Source organism: Macrobrachium rosenbergii, chromosome 21 (genome assembly GCF_040412425.1).
Source record: "Macrobrachium rosenbergii isolate ZJJX-2024 chromosome 21, ASM4041242v1, whole genome shotgun sequence".
Classification (NCBI taxonomy): domain Eukaryota; kingdom Metazoa; phylum Arthropoda; class Malacostraca; order Decapoda; family Palaemonidae; genus Macrobrachium; species Macrobrachium rosenbergii.
In genome coordinates, this window is record NC_089761.1 from 46,806,773 (window position 1) to 46,824,272 (window position 17,500).

Here is a 17,500-nt window from a genome sequence, read left to right on the forward strand (position 1 = left end):
AGAGAGAGAGAGAGAGAGAGAGAGAGAGAGAGAGAGAGAGAGAGAGAGAGAGACTGGTGCATGAGAATCGGGATACCTTTTAGGCTTAACTTTCGGCAAATAATGGCATGCAACAGTGTGTTTGTGTGCGTGAGAATGTGGTCAGGCTAGGTAGGCCTCATCTAGGATAGGTAGGCCTAGAAGGTTGACTCTCCAGAGGGCGTTGGTGAACATTTTTGCAGGAGGAGACGGTGTCGTAGCCAGGAGGAAGTCGGTCCCACTGAGGGAACTGAGCTGTGTGGCGCCCAACGCCCCAGGTAGGATCGCTCGCTCGCCCATATGATATCCTTGTCCCACGCCCCCGCCTCCCCTCTCCCCCTGCCAAAACACCCAACCTACCCTCACGTACCTCTCCCCTCACGTCACCTGCCACACCTGAAGCCTGTACATCTCACCCTCGCCTGCCGTGGATAACATTTCTCATTAGCATATGATTTTACACCATTGTGTTTCTCTCTCTCTCTCTCTCTCTCTCTCTCTCTCTCTCTCTCTCTCTCTCTCTCTCTCATTATCGTACACAGATAAGTCGTATACTGAGTTTTGGAGCGCTTTTATTGACATAATAATACTAATGTGTTTTAATGTTATTTAAACTCAACAATTAACATCTTCTTTCGTCAATGAAATCCTTAACGACTACCAGTTCTAAATAGTAAGACATTTAAGACAAGTAAGACATTTAAGACAAGTATGACATCCTTTCCACTGAGACTTCCAGCAACCATAGCTTTTATCTAAATGGAAAACCCAAACAACAAACATTTGATTACCGAGAGCCTTAAGATTGTCATCAAACTTGATATCACAGCTTGGCCTAAGTATCGTTTTGGGGTGTTATGGTAGATTTACACTTTGTTAACAGACCTTTGAGTTCAGTAATTAAGTGTGATGAAAAACAGTACAAGTAACGAATTTGCTTTTGATGGTCCGTTAAGCTTACCATGGATCTGTGCATTCTGGCTAGTAATTTAAATCCGTGCCTAATCGTAGGTCCTTTTATTCAATAGGTGTTTAAGCTTTTTAACCTTATGTTTATTATTCATTACAAAGAAATTGCATTTCCTATTTAATCTGTTTGCTTATGGATTTAATAAACTAGTGAACTGGTGGTCTTTGCTCATTGGTTCTTAACATTATGTACGGGGAAACATCACTACAGTGAATCATTACATGGAATGGCATACCTGAATGGCATTGCATTGAATCACTAATTTGTGGCCTTGACCCAACCCTTCATAATAATATAATGTTTATCGTGGTCAATCACCGACTAGTGTAATAAAGCCACAACCTTGCGGTGGTCAGCATATTGATCATTCACCCTAGATGTATTAGAGCCTTTCTGACTTTAATCATAGCTATGGTTCTTCATTAACGACTGACCCTGCTCTTAATTCTTACTCTGTCCCTCTGGTATAATTAAGGGTCAATACATCATCTATGAAGGCAACCTTTTTCACTCCCTGCACAAGTTTTCCTCTTATCTCTCCGTCTAACCTATTTTCTTTTAAAGGCTCTTCTACCTCTTATTGGCTCCTTCCATGCCGGTAGAATTGGGTAATTTTCATCCTTCCTGTAACGTGCAAAATCTATCGAAAACATGCCTGTCTCACTTGCTTGAGTAAAACGGTCACCTCTTTTCTTAAGTCTTCTTTTGCTTAATTATGCCTCAAAGAAATCCCAAGATCCTCTCAGCCATCTTCGCCTCTTTCCTGTCCACCATCTTTGTTTTTTTTTCCCTCCTCAAAGACCACATTTGAGTATTATAAGTCCAGACTGGCCATATAAGCAAATATTCATTTGTTCATCCCAATCCTTTAATATCTCCCTATTACATCCGAGAAGTTTTCACTCTCTTCTTAATATTTTTTCTGTTCCATCTTATTCTTGTAGGTTCCAAAGTATTAACAGATTACATAATTTAGTTGTTGATCATAACTGCCTTTGATTATCATCTGTCATTTACTAGCTTTACTAGACAAAATTCACTTTTATCTACATGTGCCTTGAGCCTTCCTCTTTTCCAGACTTTTAAAAGAAGTATGGGGTTCGTATAGATACCTATTTTAAATCCACACCCTCTCCTACGTAAAACCAGTCATCATCATACAGTGTTCTTATTTTAGGTTTTGGGAGTAAAACTTCTATTATTCATCCTAATGATATTTTTTGGCACTTTTCTTAGGCACCCGTGCATCCTTTTCATTTAAGCTCGATGCGTTCCTTATCCGGAAAAACGAAGGTTTAGAAAAACTTATTTCCCTCTAATAACTTCTAGAATTACCTTGCAGTGTACATAATCTTCTGAGTACTTTCACCAACATTGAGCCTAAATCTTGCATTTCCTTCAGCCATTTTTTGGCATTGTCCTAACATCATATATTTTTTTAATTTATAACGGTCCCTAATTACTCTGTGTTAACTTCAGTCAATCCCTTATGCCTTTCAGCCTCCTTCTGTATCCTCATTATAGCCAATCCTCTAAATTTCCATTTTTCTTCCTGGCTAGTTCTTCCACCTCACCTGCCCTGTTATTTCTGTATGTTTTCTATCTTGAAATTATCGTGTTAAAAACTGCTGGACATGGTCTTGTAAATATTACATAATTTCCTTTTCAGTTTGCTACTGACAAGTTGATATGCAGGTCCACATAGCCTCTTCTCTCATCTGCTACGTTTCTCCCTCTATCTGTCGTTGACCCCGATTTTTTAAAATAGAAATTATATAAGTTTGAAATTACTGAGTTTCTTCAATCGTAACAGTGAATGACCATAGTTTTACTATCGACATTAACTGTTTCTGGACCTAGCATATTATTTGCTATCTAAATCTTTGCTGCGAGTGATGTTCATATATCTTTACCAGTATCATATTTGGTGTTGCTGCTCTCTGTAACGTAGATTTTTTGTATCGCAGCCGTATACTTGACATCTTTAAATCTCTTAATACTTCATTTCAATCATTATAGCATAGTCTTCAGATTGACGCGAAACATAAATTGCCTTTGATTTTCAAGAGTTCTATATCATGCTTACGGCATGAATTTGATTAATTTTGTAGCTTCTTTCAAAATTAATATTTTTCAAACTGCAAAGTATCCTAGTTTATCGTCCCCCTTCAACGTAGATCGTATGTGTAGTGTTCCTGGCCTGCATTTATACTATGGCATCTAATGTTACAGTTTACTAATAACTCTGCACATTGAAAAACTTATGACAGATGGTTGCTTTTCTTTTTAAAGACCAGGAAAAAAATAGTAGGGGTGTCGCATAAGCAGCAAGTTTAAAAACTTCCAGTCAGTGGTAAATCCTCTTTCTGTAAATATGCAATTGTACGGTGCTTGCTAGTGTGATTTGTGTCCAAGCATATGTAAAATCGTAAACAGATTCACAATTTCCCTTGTCAGTTTTTAAGGAAATTTATGGTTGTTTGTACATAACTGCACTGAAGTAGACTACTTTACACGACCAATGATTTTATACATAGAAACACTTCTTTACCCACCTCTTTGTCTCTGTTATCTGATTCTTTTGAATACATTCACTTGAATGCGCTTGATTTTCCCATTGACCACAAATGCTTTGTTATTCATGTCCAGCTTTATTCATCCTCACACCCCAGAGCTTCATTGTTGCAGAGGAATGAGTAAATAACCCTTGGCTTTTGTATCCATTAACGCCAGTCACTACCTACACCTCCTTCACTGCCTCGCCCATTCAACCACTGCCCTCGATGACCCTCCGACTCACTTCCCGTTTTCCCCCGCCACACAGGCTTCGTTTTCTTTGAATTGCTTCCATTCAGTTGGAGGAACTCTTGCAAATTGACTTGTTTTCTGTTGAGATCAGTCATGCAACTTTTACGTTAGAGTTTTGCAAATGCGTAAGATTTGCTGTATTCTTAGTGTGTCTTTGTTCACGTATTAGTAGTTGAAGCGTTGGTGAGATCTGCACCAAGAAGACAAGTCAGTTTGCACTGAAAAGAAAGGGAGTGAAATAAATTAGTATCAACCCCTTTCATTTCTTGTTCTGAATGGGAATTGGTGGAAATGTCTTATTTTGGTCTTTAGAGATTTTTATTACCATTATTATTATTTAAGTATCTCTTTTTTTTAGTTAGTTGCATTTGTTCTTTTGCTCATTAGTGGTGATGGGAAGTACACAGTAGCAGTAGTTGTTCATGTGGAATTATATTCTCACTTTCTGCTTGTCTGGGATGAGGAAGACGACGTGTGGACACTTCATTTAATTGAAGTAGGCTGTTCCTTCAGGGTTTGACTGCTGCTTGTTGCAAAGAAACGGTCATGGTCCCTTTTGGGTTGCTTTTGTGCTTGCAGAAATACTCTGATTGCCTGGTAGTTTTGCTGTTAAGAACAATGGATTGACAGAGCCCTTTATTTCGTTTCATGTTGATTCTTCATTGACAAAAGCAGGGAAGTTAGACATTTGACTTCGGTATCCAAATGTAATGTAATATAAACAAAATTTAAGGTGTTCTAGTGATTAATCCTTCCATGTCTTGTAGGTAAGGGTATACATGCTTGCCAGCTGGGTGATTTTTTTTTTTATGCTTCCAGAGCTTGATGATAGCCATTTATTGATTTATATTATAACCTCTTTGTGAGAAAAATAAGAAAATGAAAATCCTTTTTCATCAGCAGAAGATTATACTGTATGTCTTTTTTTTTCAGGAATATTTATTTTGTGCATCTTTTTGCAAATCATTTTGAATATACACACTTTGAGCCTGAGGGCAATACTTAGCATAAGGTAGAATTTCCCAAATTATTATTTTATTCATTTGCCCCAAAGAAAATTAGCTAGTTTTGCCTAAGATTTCATTTGCAATTAAACATATAAATTCTTAGAAGAGAAGACGTGTGGACACTCGTTTCCATAAAAATACGACAGCAAGTTAAACGAACCCTTGAATCTTACTCTGAAACCCTCTTGCCTCTTAATGTAGAACCCTGTGTTAGAATGGCGTTGCAGCCTTTCACCTGGCAGGTAAGGGCTAACTGAAAAATTACAACGACTATTATAATCCTAATATGTTAACAAGTCAAGAATTGGACAGGTATATAGCAGTGAAAAAGTGAATTAGTAGTGAAATATTTTTAGAAAAGTTAAGTATACCTTAGTTTAACCAGACCACTGAGCTGATTAACAGCTCTCCTAGGGCTGGCCCGAAGGATTAGACTTATTTTATATGGCTAAGAACCAATTGGTTATCTAGCAACGGAACCTATTGTGGAATCCGAACCACATTATAGCGAGAAATGAATTTCTGTCACCAGAAATAAATTCCTCTAATTCCTCATTGGCCGGCCGGAGACTCGAACTCGGGCCTAGCAGAGTGCTAGCCGAGAACTCTAACGACTCTCCCAACGAGGAACTAAGACTATTTTTAGAAATAGAAAAGAATTCATCAATGTTCACTCAAATTGGTAGAGAATTATAACAAGGAAGAGAATGGGAATACTTACTTTCAGTCTGTGTTCCAGAAATACGTGAAATAATTTTACACCAATAATAGCCCATTAATGTAACTAACTGGCAATTAAAGAAGCGAGTAAGTCCCACCCATCAGTTGTTGGAACATGCATCCATGATGCTAGGAGCTGCACGCACACAACATTACCAACCAAGCGTGCTATTAAAGTATGCATGAAGACGGCACTGACGTGGCACCTACGTGACACTGACTCCCAGGCGGGAGAAAAATAAGTTCCCTCTAATACTGGATGCAAATTTAAACCACTTGATGGCTAAACTTATTCTCTCAGTTATGTAATTATTAGTTATATTAGCATTCGTAGTGTCCCTGGTTTTCAAATACAGTTTCCATTAAGTGTTCTTCATGTGAACTGATACGCTTATATGCTTTTTTTATATTATATAAATAGTGATAGTGCATTAATTATTTATAAATGGTATACATAAGATGAAATCTTTCAGGTGAAATATTTTCTCTGTGCAATAATACGATTTTCTGTAAGGAATTAAGACGTACAACACTACTTTTGGTATTATTGTTCTTAGTAATATTAATAGTATTATTATTAGGACAAGATGCTGAATGTATTGCTTTCGAAATATGCAAACAGACTGTATAAAATCAAATAATCCAGGTCACAATTCAACGGCAACTATGTAGATAACTTTATTTCCGTACAGGTATGTATTCTCTTCAATGAATAGCTCTTGATTATATTTTAAGTATGGCACAGGATCTAAAACTTGGAATAAGACAGGAAAAGAAACATTATAAATAAAATCACATGTCCATGGTGAATTTTGTTATACTAAATGTAAGTCACCTAAATCATACATACACTGTATATGTGTATATGTGTGTATATATATATATATATATATATATATATATATATATATATATATATATATATATATATATATACAAGTGTGTAAGTGTATGCATAAAATAACGTCGTCTTTGAAACTGATAAATTATATTTGTTGGCTTCATCTTCAAATCAGTGGCAGGCAAGAAAATGAATCTAGCAGCAGGACAACTTCCCCATTCAATTGAAGTTGTTGAAATGGTCTGGTGAAGTCTCTCTCTCTCTCTCTCTCTCTCTCTCTCTCTCTCTCTCTCTCTCTCTCTCTCTCTCTCTCTCTCTCTCTCTCTCGTGTTTGAGTTAATATGATTTCAAGTTGTGAGGGTACTTTTACGTTTATATATTCATTAAAGTTTATCCGTAGTGTTGATGTCTGGATAAATGTTTTACTTGCCATATTATAATTATTATTATTATTATTATTATTATTATTATTATTATTATTATTATTATTATTATTCATAATGATCACAAACTTCCGTAGTAGTAGTCCACAAAACCAATGCGCTCTTTTTGTGAAATAGATAATAAAAACAGCAGAAAGAGAGAAAACTGATTTTATATATATATATGTATATATGTATATATATATATATATATATATATATATATATATATATATATATATATATATATAGGTATATATATATATAAATGAATATGTACAATTGTATATATCAGGTAAAAAATCATCATTAGTACACTCATGTGATAATTGAATTGTAGGACCTCGAATTTAAGCAGGCGTGAAAAAGAAGGAAAGAATAATCTATATCTGTGCAAAAGATCTCTCCCTCCGTTCCCTCTCCATCGGTAAATTTTGCCATCGATTTTATTACTGACTTTTCCTCATTTAACCGTGTGGTTTTTTTTCCATTTTGCATTCACTAGTCTTTTATTCTTTCATCAGTTTCAAAAATATATTTATTTTGTCATGTAAAGTTTTTTAATGGTTGATTTATTTTGTATATTGGCTCAGTTTAGCTTTTGTGTGATTTTAGCTACCTTTTTTTATCACTTTATCATTTGTATTTTTAAACATTATTTTTGTATGTGATTTTAATAGTTTCTTGGCCTGCCAGTTATTAGAAGTTACTCATTTTTAATTCTTATCGTTATTGTAATTACTCCTTGTTTGTTCTTATGTAGTTTCTAATTATCAAAATATTTATATATATAAATTATATATATATATATATATATATATATATATATATATATATATATATATATATATATATATGCTTAATTGTCTTGTGTAAAGTAACGATCATTTTGTAATATCCCCATTTACCTTTATATAATAATGCGCCCTCACTCTTTTCGATTTTCTCAAAATATTTCCACTTTTCTTTCCTTATTTTTATTGTATCATTATTCTTTATCCTGCATATATATATATATATATATATATATATATATTTATTTGTTTATTGTATATATATATATGTTATTATATATTTATATATATATATATATTGTATATATATATATATATATATATATATATATATATATATATATATATATATATATATATATATATAAAACTATTGTAGTTTCTTCTGAGTTGCTCTGTTTCACTTCTAGTTTAATTCACTCTCTTTCTCTCAGTTTCACCTACAGCTTTATCCTCTCTCTCTCTCTCTCTCTCTCTCTCTCTCTCTCTCTCTCTCTCTCTCTGGAGTTTCACAACGTTTCACCTCTACATTCTCTCCCCCTTTCTCGCTCATCAGAAATTAAGAGGGCAAAATTGATGATAGAGGAGAAGGGCGGAAAGTAATAATAATAAAAAAACGCGTAAAGGGACGTAAACGGAAAGAAGGCAAATAGCGAAGAGGGAAGTTGGGAGGCGTTAAAGCGATGGGAGATGGTGTAGGGAGGGGGGAGGGGGTTAGGAATGATGAAATTGACTTGCTGTTTAGGTAAACAGAATTTTTCAGTTTTCGGAGGTCGTCAGGTAATGGGTAGAAAAGAGACCCGAGAGAGAGAGAGAGAGGGAATATTGATGAAAAAAAATTAATATAGGAAATGAAGCGAGAGAAATAGAGAGAGAAAAAAGTATTGAAGAAAAGAATTCCATGAGAGAGAGAGAGAGAGAGATTACGATTACTGAGGAGGAAAATTACGGTAAGAAATGGAGCATGAGAGAAAGATAAAAAGTGTTCAAGAAAATTTCGATAAAGAGAGAGAGAGAGAGTATTGTCTACGAATGCTATAATAATTAAGGTAATATGATAAAGAAAAAAGATTAACTGTTGTCAAAGAAATCTGTGATTGAGGCAGCACCCAGCGAAGGTGAAATATTATATCGAAAGAAATGGTGATAAGAAACGCAACGTGAAGAATAACGAGATAAAAAGAGAAGAGGGTAACATTGGTCTAAGGGATATATGATAAATGAAGCAAGTGAGTGAGGCAGGAGGCGTGAGTGACTGGAGTGCATTGATGAAATAAAATGTCAAAGAAAAATATAAGGAAAATAAGAGAGAGAGAGAGAGGCAAAATATTGTCGACGAAATATTAACAATTAAAGGAGGGAATAAAAAGAAAGTATATATATATATATAGAGAGAGAGAGAGAAAAGAGAGAGGCAAAATATTGTCGACGAAATATTTGACAAGGAAAGGAGGGAATGAAGAGAGAGAGAGAAGATAGACAGACAGACTGATGGAAAATTCCAAAACCATTACCCGAGTTGGATGTTGTTTCTGTACAGGAATAATATGTAAGTTTAAAACACGTTTTGTAAATTTTCCCTTTAAAATCAGATAAAATAATAGAAAAATGAAAAAAGATTTTGAAAAAATGAAATTGCTTTTCAAACAGGAGAAAGCGCGCTTTTTCGAAAAAAACATGTATCTTGTGACCTGTATTAATGAATGGGAAAAATACGCCATTGAAAGGGTGAAGGGGAAAGCGGATTTTTTGGAACGACGGCGCTCAATGGGTGTTTTGGTAAAAAAGGCGTAATTAGTTCAAGGGGAAAATGTTTGTGGGGTGGGAAGGGAGACACAAAATATGCTGCATATCCACAAGTTGGAGTTCTAAACTGTAAATACTTATTTTGGGCCTCGCCGTGAACATTGCTGCTTCCAACTGCAGTGTTATGTTTTTTTTTTTTTTTAAGAAAGCATAGGCGTTCTGGGTACGCTCAGTCTTCCTTTTTTTTTTAATTTTTAACGAGAGAGGTTAGTGGAAATGTAAAAAGTTTGTATTAAAGTCTGTTCACCAGTTATTACCTAGGAAAATGTTTGGTGGTTAAATACATATTTATGGAAATGTTTGGTTGTAAATGTTTCATATATTAGAAAGTTTGGAAAATGAAATGTTAGTAAAAATTAACACGATGGTGAAAAATACTTTTTATGAGTGGACTCGCGTGAAAAACTCTATGGTATTTTTACGCCATGCTCCACTATTAAAACTGTTTAACTTTGTTGCAGAGTAGTTTTTAACGATGTAAAGTAAGAACCACTGAGCTGATTAACTAACGATGGATATCGAATATGAGTACTGGAAAAATGCGCGATTGCTGCCCTGAAGTGTGCATACGATATCTTTAATAAATTGGGAACATTGCGCTTAGCGCTAAGGTTTATGCAGAAGAAAAAATAGGCATGTCAAACAATGAATTATATATATATATATATATATATATATATATATATATATATATATATATATATATATATATATATATATATATACATATATATATATATATACATATATATATACGTGTGTGTATGTATATATATATATATGTGTGTGTGTGTGTATGTATATAGATAGATAGATATACACATGTATACAGTATATGTATAAAGATATTGAATATATGCATACTTACAGATTTAAGTGCTCTAATCATAACAAAGCAGTGGACCTAAATTATACCGAATTAAACGAACCAGCAAAATGCATAAGGAAAAAAAAAAGTGGAACACTTACGAAAAAGACAATGGAATTCTCCCCCTTCCTTATTTATATTGGAATGGGATCGCTCAAAAACAAACCAATACTCACTACACCGCTCTTGGAACAGTCCGCGGGGCTGAAAAGCCACTCACAGACGCGACATCAGTTTGTTTTGGCCCTTTGAATGTATGGGAGCTCATAGAGAGAGAGAGAGAGCGAGAGAGAGACGTAGATCCTGACGTGGGGGGCTTAAGGCCACTCGGCTCTGCATTCGGGCTCAGGATGTTGGCTGTTATTTGGTGATCGTATTTCAGGGGATCCTTTTTCTTCCTTTCTTTCCGTTTTATATACTGCTGTGAGTAATAATTTTATCCCTGTTACTGTTCTTATTGATGCTGACATGTCCTCAGATTGACAGAAACCAGTATGCTGGTTTTATTATTATTATTATTGTTATTATTATTATTATTATTATTATTATTATTATTATTATTATTTTCGTTTGATATCCTGCGATGATGCCTATCGGAGTCATAATTTTATCCCTATTACTGTTCTTATTGATGCTGACATGTCGTCAGATTGACAGAAACCAGTATGTCGGTTGTTATTATACTATTATTATCATTATTATTATCATCTCGGAACTTTTATAGCTGTAATAATTTTCTAATTAAGCGCCTCAAAACTGGCAACATTGTAAGACCATTAAGGGGAAACGTTAAGTCTAAAGCAACACCTGTGCTTATTTTTCGTTGATATACTTCAAATTCAGTCCTATCACATAGTGGCTTCCACTATGGAATTTGATCTTAATAGCTTTGACGAATTCAGAGATGAAGCTTTGCAAATGATCAAATAAAAGCTACAAAGCCTGCCTGTGTCAGTGCAGTGCTTCCCATTCTCCCATACAAAAAAAAAAAAAAAAAAAAAACTCTACATTCGGGCCCAGTATAAGGGCTAAATCAATTGCTTTCAAATGTGCCCGCCTTTCCGGTCATATAGTGGTAGTTTTCCCTTTCTTGGGCGGAATTTTTTTTTCAAGACATTTTCCTTGAAAAGATTCGAAGTTTTCATAATTGTTTCAGCACTTCGGATATATTCTCTAGTATCATTAGTTGTAATATAGTCACAATATTAGTGATAGTAGGAGCATCACCACTCCTTCAGTTTTCAATTTGATACCATAGCTCAATTTCACATTACCTTTCACATGTTTGAGCCTTTAATAACACCTGTGTTATATTATTATCGTCGATGGTGTTTATGCTATTATTATCGGCACTGCTAAATTTATTAAGTGCTTAATTAGTTTTACAACCTCTCTCTCTCTCTCTCTCTCTCTCTCTCTCTCTCTCTCTCTCTCTCTCTCTCTGTGGAGTTGTCCCGTCGTGTAATCTTAATGGTCTCCTTTTGGGAAACAACTTCGATGCGGTCTCGGTCTTCTTGTCAAGACATTGATGGATTTTATCGGATTCTTTTCTCTTTCGTTGGTTATATATCTTACGTTTCCTTTCATTCATCTGTTTGTCTACGTTCAGTGCGAGCATATAAAGTTGCACGAATTTATGTGCATATACGCATACTTTCACATACAGTAGTCTATATATATATATATATATATATATATATATATATATATATATATATATATATATATATATATATATATATATATATATATATATATATATATATATATATATATATATATATACTGTATATATATCTATATATATTATATATAGTATATATAAATATATATATATATATTATATGTATAAGAAAAGTTCTGGGTTCGAATCCCGACGAGCAGAACGATTCGGGAATATTAATTTAGATCCCACTGAGCCCTTGTTGTTGTGAGCATTGAACTAAGTACATACTGCGTAGTCGGCTATTGTGGGTTGTAACGGAGGTGAAGAAAGGCGTGGGTCTAAGAACCTCATTCCTGAAGACTTGAGTTATGGAGTTGTCATCTCTTAAGGGGAAAAGGTGTTATGATACTCAACATCTCGGTCAAGAAGTTTGAGCTTCCCTCTACCCGTTCCATAAAACTGAACTGCGCTAAACCCTTTTAGTGAAAATGGCCAAGTGCTGACAAAAATTTATCTACATTTCACCGTTAAGCCTTTCCCCTCTATATTGTGGCTGTATGCTTATTAGTTTTGTTTTTGGAGACCGTATCGCGAAGAGTTAGGCTTTAACTGCCATGGTTATTGGATCTCTCTCTCTCTCTCTCTCTCTCTCTCTCTCTCTCTCTCTCTCTCTCTCTCTCTCTCTCTCTCTCTCTCTCAACCTCAATTGCCTTCAGGGAAAAAGCGCTCTCGAGTGTTGGTTCTTTATTGGCAGATTGTCCGTATATCGAAGATATTCCAAACAATATCGCATTACTTTTGACCCCAAACATTTCATGCAGCAAATCTTGTCGTTGGGAAAAAGATTTTCGTGGCTTCAGAGTGCTCCACATGAACTTTTATATATATATATATATATATATATATATATATATATATATATATATATATATATATATATATATATATATATATATATATGTATGTGTATGTATTTATGTATGTATGTATGTGTGTGTGTGTATGAATGATATAAAATATACCGTAATTGACCTTCTGGTTCATTTACAGAGATATTGTTATTTATTTACAATTGTGAGAGAACCAGAATCTTTTGGACTTCCCAAAACTAGAACTGAACCTTCGTCTTACTGGAAAAAATAGTGAAGCTCATTGATAAATTGAACCAAATGGGATAGAATAGAACCAGCTGTCGTGCTAATTTGGAGTGAGAAATTAGATTAGCAGTGGCGGGTGGAAAATAATGCCCATGACAATCTGTCATCTCTGTGACATGTAAAGGTCTTTGTTTCTGCGACAAGAGTTATTATTGCTAATACTCATAGCTTATTTTGGCACCGCTCTGTGCTGTTGATCGACTAGCACGAGCTATATTTGTGGCCAATCAATAAACAATACCTTTGTTAAAACAACATGGACTCTTTGTGGCTTCTCGATACTTATGTAAATCAGCATCGGGTTTTCGTGACTTGTCAGATATTAATTTAATAGCATGGACTTTTTATGGTCACTCAAGCCTTGTTTTCAAGTGACATTGGCTATTTTGTGATCGTGTATAGCCGTATACTGCAAATATTATTGGCTATTTTGTGATCGTGTATAGCCTTTATACTGCAAAGATTATTTTTGTGGCCACTCAGTGCTCTGGGAGAACTATCAGATATATACAAATTGCATATGACTTATGGTTATTGTGACCATATAAGGCCTTTTGAAGCAAAGATTATTTTGTGACCATCCAGTGCTCTTGGTAGACTGTCAGATTTATACTAATTTCATATGACTTATGGTTATTTTGTGGCCATATAAGGCCTTTATACAGCAAAGATTATTTTGTGACCACCCAGTGCTCTTGGTGGACTATCAGATATATACTAATTTGGAAGAGGCTATTGCTAGGTCAGACAGTCTAGTCCAACAAGGCAGGGAGGGGGAATTAACATAATGATAGTAATTAAGGTGCAGTGGTAGATGTTATACCCACTTACTATGGGCATGCTTCATCTTATGAAGAAACGGCAAGTGCCTAGTACCTTACAATAGTCTAGGAGGAGCGGTAGAGCTCCTATTATCATCAGAGTCATTCACGATTCGTTTTCAATAGTAACCATTTGATACGACTAAGAGTTTTTTTTTTTTTTTTTGCTCTTGACAAAGATGGCTCTTAGTTGTAGTGAATATTATTCTCACATTATGTGCAGTATTGATTGGTTAGTCGAGAAGATTGATGTAGACCTTTTATATTTCCTTTTGCGGAAAAACAAGTACATAATAGCGTTTAGTTTCTCTCTCTCTCTCTCTCTCTCTCTCTCTCTCTCTCTCTCTCTCTCTCTCTCTCTCTCTCTCTCTCTCTCTCTCTCTCCTGAAATTGTATTTGTTTGGAAATCTCACTCTCATCAACCCTCAGGTATCAGACTTTGCACTTATTTTATTCTACCCGGTTTCTTGTTCTATCTTTTTTCTTTTCCTCTCCATTTTTCTCCTTCATTGGTCTTTCTTCTCCTTTTACTTTCCCTCATTCATCTTCCCAGTTCTGGTTTGCTTTCTCTTTCTTTCCTCACTTCCCCCTTTCTTTCCTCACCTCCCCGTTATGGCTTCCTTTTCATTTCCCCCCTTGTTATCCAGCTTTTCCAGTTCAGATTTTTTTTTTCTCACTTTCATTCCTCCTTTCCCTTTAGCTCTCCCTTTCCCTATCATTTCCCTCTGTTCGTCACCTTTCGTTCTTTATATCCCCTCTCTCCCCTTGTTCCTCGTCGTTTCCCCCATTTCCTCTCCGTGCCGAGCGCGGTCTCTCCTTTGATCACGTATTCATTGGTTTCTTTCCCCGAGCGGAGAGGTCAAAAACTGATTAGAGAAGCAAAGGAGGTCAAAGGCTTTTTTGACACATGAGAAGAAAAGTTTTGATCACCATTTGTGGTGTTGTGGCGGAGACGCCCTTCATGTCACGCCTGTTGGAATTCCTTTTCTCTGTTTTCTTTTCTTTTTTTTTTTGTTTGAGTTTGTAGTTGTTGTTCTTTTTATTCTCTTTGCGAATTTTTTTTAACCTGTTTGTTGCTTTGTCGTTCTTTTCCCTTTCGTTAATTATTTTTTATTTTCGTGTTTGACTTTTGTCAGTTTGTAAAATGTAAAGTGTTTTTGGTGTGTTCATTTCTCTTCGCTTCCGAGGTGGAATGTCAGGTGTGACCTTTTTCAATAGTTCAAATCAAATTGCGTAGAATCTTTTCTCTTAATTGTATTTTTGATAAGGTTGTTTCTCTGTCTCCATTTATTTCCTTCAATGAAGTTGAGAAGAAAAATGTTTTCAGCCGTGCTTTCTTGTGTTTCTCTCTATCTGTAGTTTATTAAGATATCCCAAGTACTTTATGTTATGCATACTGTAAAAGTTAAGTATACCCTAGTTTTACCAGACCACTGAGCTGATTAACAGCTCTCCTAGGGCTGGCCCGAAGGATTAGACTTATTTAACGTGGTTAAGAACCAATTGGTTACATAGCAACGGGACCTACAGCTTATTGTGGAATCCGAACCACATTATAGCGAGAAATTAATTTCTGTCACCAGAAATAAATACCTCTAACTCAGTGGTTCTCAACCTTTTTATTACCACGCCCCCTCTAAGAGCTGGTCCTTCCCTCCACGCCCCCCTTGCATCTATGAGTAAAATTCCCTCGCAGATTAGGAGGAAAATAAAAAAAAAAAGAGTAATTATAAAATAATGGTAAGCCTAGTGAGTCTAACTAGAATTATAGACTACAGGAAAAAACGTTAGAAGGCGATACTTTTTCATTCTTTTATAAACTTGTGAATATTAGTTCCTCACTCTTGTTAAGAGAATAAATGAATATAATTCTAGAATTTTTAAATTTTCCTGTTGATGCCTCCCCTGAGATGCCGACGCCCCCTAGAGAAACGTGGTTGAGAACCACTGCTCTAACTCTTCATTAGATCGGCCGAAGAACTCGGACCTAACACGGTGGAAGGCTACACAACTCTACCGACTCTTCCAAGGAAGAGCTATGCATACTGTAATGGAACTTTATTTATTCATTAATAAATCTCATAGTTTGAATTGTATTTCGCCGAATCGAATTGGGCCTGAAAAAAAAGAGGGCATAACAAGAGTATAATTGTGGATGGACGCCACAGTCCCTCCTTTGAAGAGAGAGAAAATGATATATTAACGTCAGGGAAACGGAAAACGGGAAGTGCTTTTTATATTTGTCCTGTTGATGAATGAGATGCGGAGACTGAGTGAAACGTGGCCTAAAATCAACGCTAACAAAGATTTTCGACAGAAGAAGGACAACTCCACGGAGGATGAACACCATAATTTCAGTTACCATCGTCGTTACTGTGTTGATATAGTGTATTCGTTAGAAATAAAACTACATCCTGATTTGCAACTGCTTTCCTCTCCAAGAATGAAAAGCATCGGTGAGTTACTGGCAGAGTGCAGTAACCCTGAAAAATCTTTTATTAGAAGGATAGAGAAAGCCTTCTATAAATTGAATGCAGCTGATGCACCTATCACATGTTTGAAAGAGGGTCTGACTCTCCTGTATTATTAAGAATTAGATTATTATTATTATTATTATTATTATTATTATTATAGACATAAATTCCTCTGTGTTGATCCGAAATACCATTAACTTACACTGTAAGAATCCAGAGAATAAAACGCTCATATGTCAAAAAAAAGAATAGAACTAGAAATGAATAACAAAGTTTACTGTTGCCTTTTGTGACCTGTTATAAACAAACCTCACCATAGGAAGAAAGATGAAGTTATGGATACCCAGCCTTCCCCCGGTTCTTCTTGGAAGGTAACCTGTTGCCTTCTTTAAGGGCTTTAGAAGTTGGTTATTTCCGAAACCAGTGCTTTCTTGTAGTTCCTACTTTTTTTTCTGCCTAACTGTGGCATACTTCTAAGGTGAAGTAGAAATTAATGGGGATAAGAGGTTTCCTACTATCATTTTGGCTTTCGTCCTACATTTGCTCTCTCTCTCTCTCTCTCTCTCTCTCTCTCTCTCTCTCTCTCTCTCTCTCTCTCTCTCTCTCTCTCTCTCTCTCTCTCTCTCTGTACAGTATAATATATATATATATATATATATATATATATATATATATATATATATATATATGTGTGTGTGTGTGTGTTTGTGTTTTGTATTATATATATAAATATATATATATATATATATATATATATATATATATATATATATATATATATATATATATATATATATATATATATATATGCCATAGCATGTGCGGTTGTGTATCTGTCAGCGTTTCTGCCTATCTATCAGTTTTATCATTATATCTCGCTTGTAAAGGCCTAGGAACACATACTGTGTAGTGTTACACGCGTTCGTGCCAAGGTAATGGTTACCAGAGGTCACTCTTGTTATCAAGAGGACCCTGAGTGACCACACCCTTATCACAAACAGACTAATGAGGCCGTGGTTCCTCTGAGAGGCTCCCGGTGTAGATTTTTATTCTTTGTCCTTTTTTTTTTTTTTTTTTTTTTTTTTTTTTGCCTCCCGTTGGTTTGTGTGTAAAGAAGTCGTCTCGTTG

General features: G+C 35.2%; 1 protein-coding gene across 10 annotated transcripts in view; it reads left to right on the plus strand.

Annotated features, from left to right (window-relative positions):
- LOC136850146 (inositol polyphosphate-4-phosphatase type I A) overlaps positions 1-17,500 on the plus strand; it is a 324,020-nt gene that overhangs the window by 243,386 nt on the left and 63,134 nt on the right. For 5 of the 10 annotated variants that reach the window (XM_067123739.1, XM_067123742.1, XM_067123743.1 and 2 more), the window contains exon 3: positions 222-296. The exons of the other annotated variants lie outside the window; for them this stretch is intronic. In XM_067123739.1, coding sequence (XP_066979840.1) covers positions 222-296 — 75 coding nt within the window. The remainder of the gene's footprint in view (positions 1-221; positions 297-17,500) is intronic. 10 annotated transcript variants of the gene reach the window in all.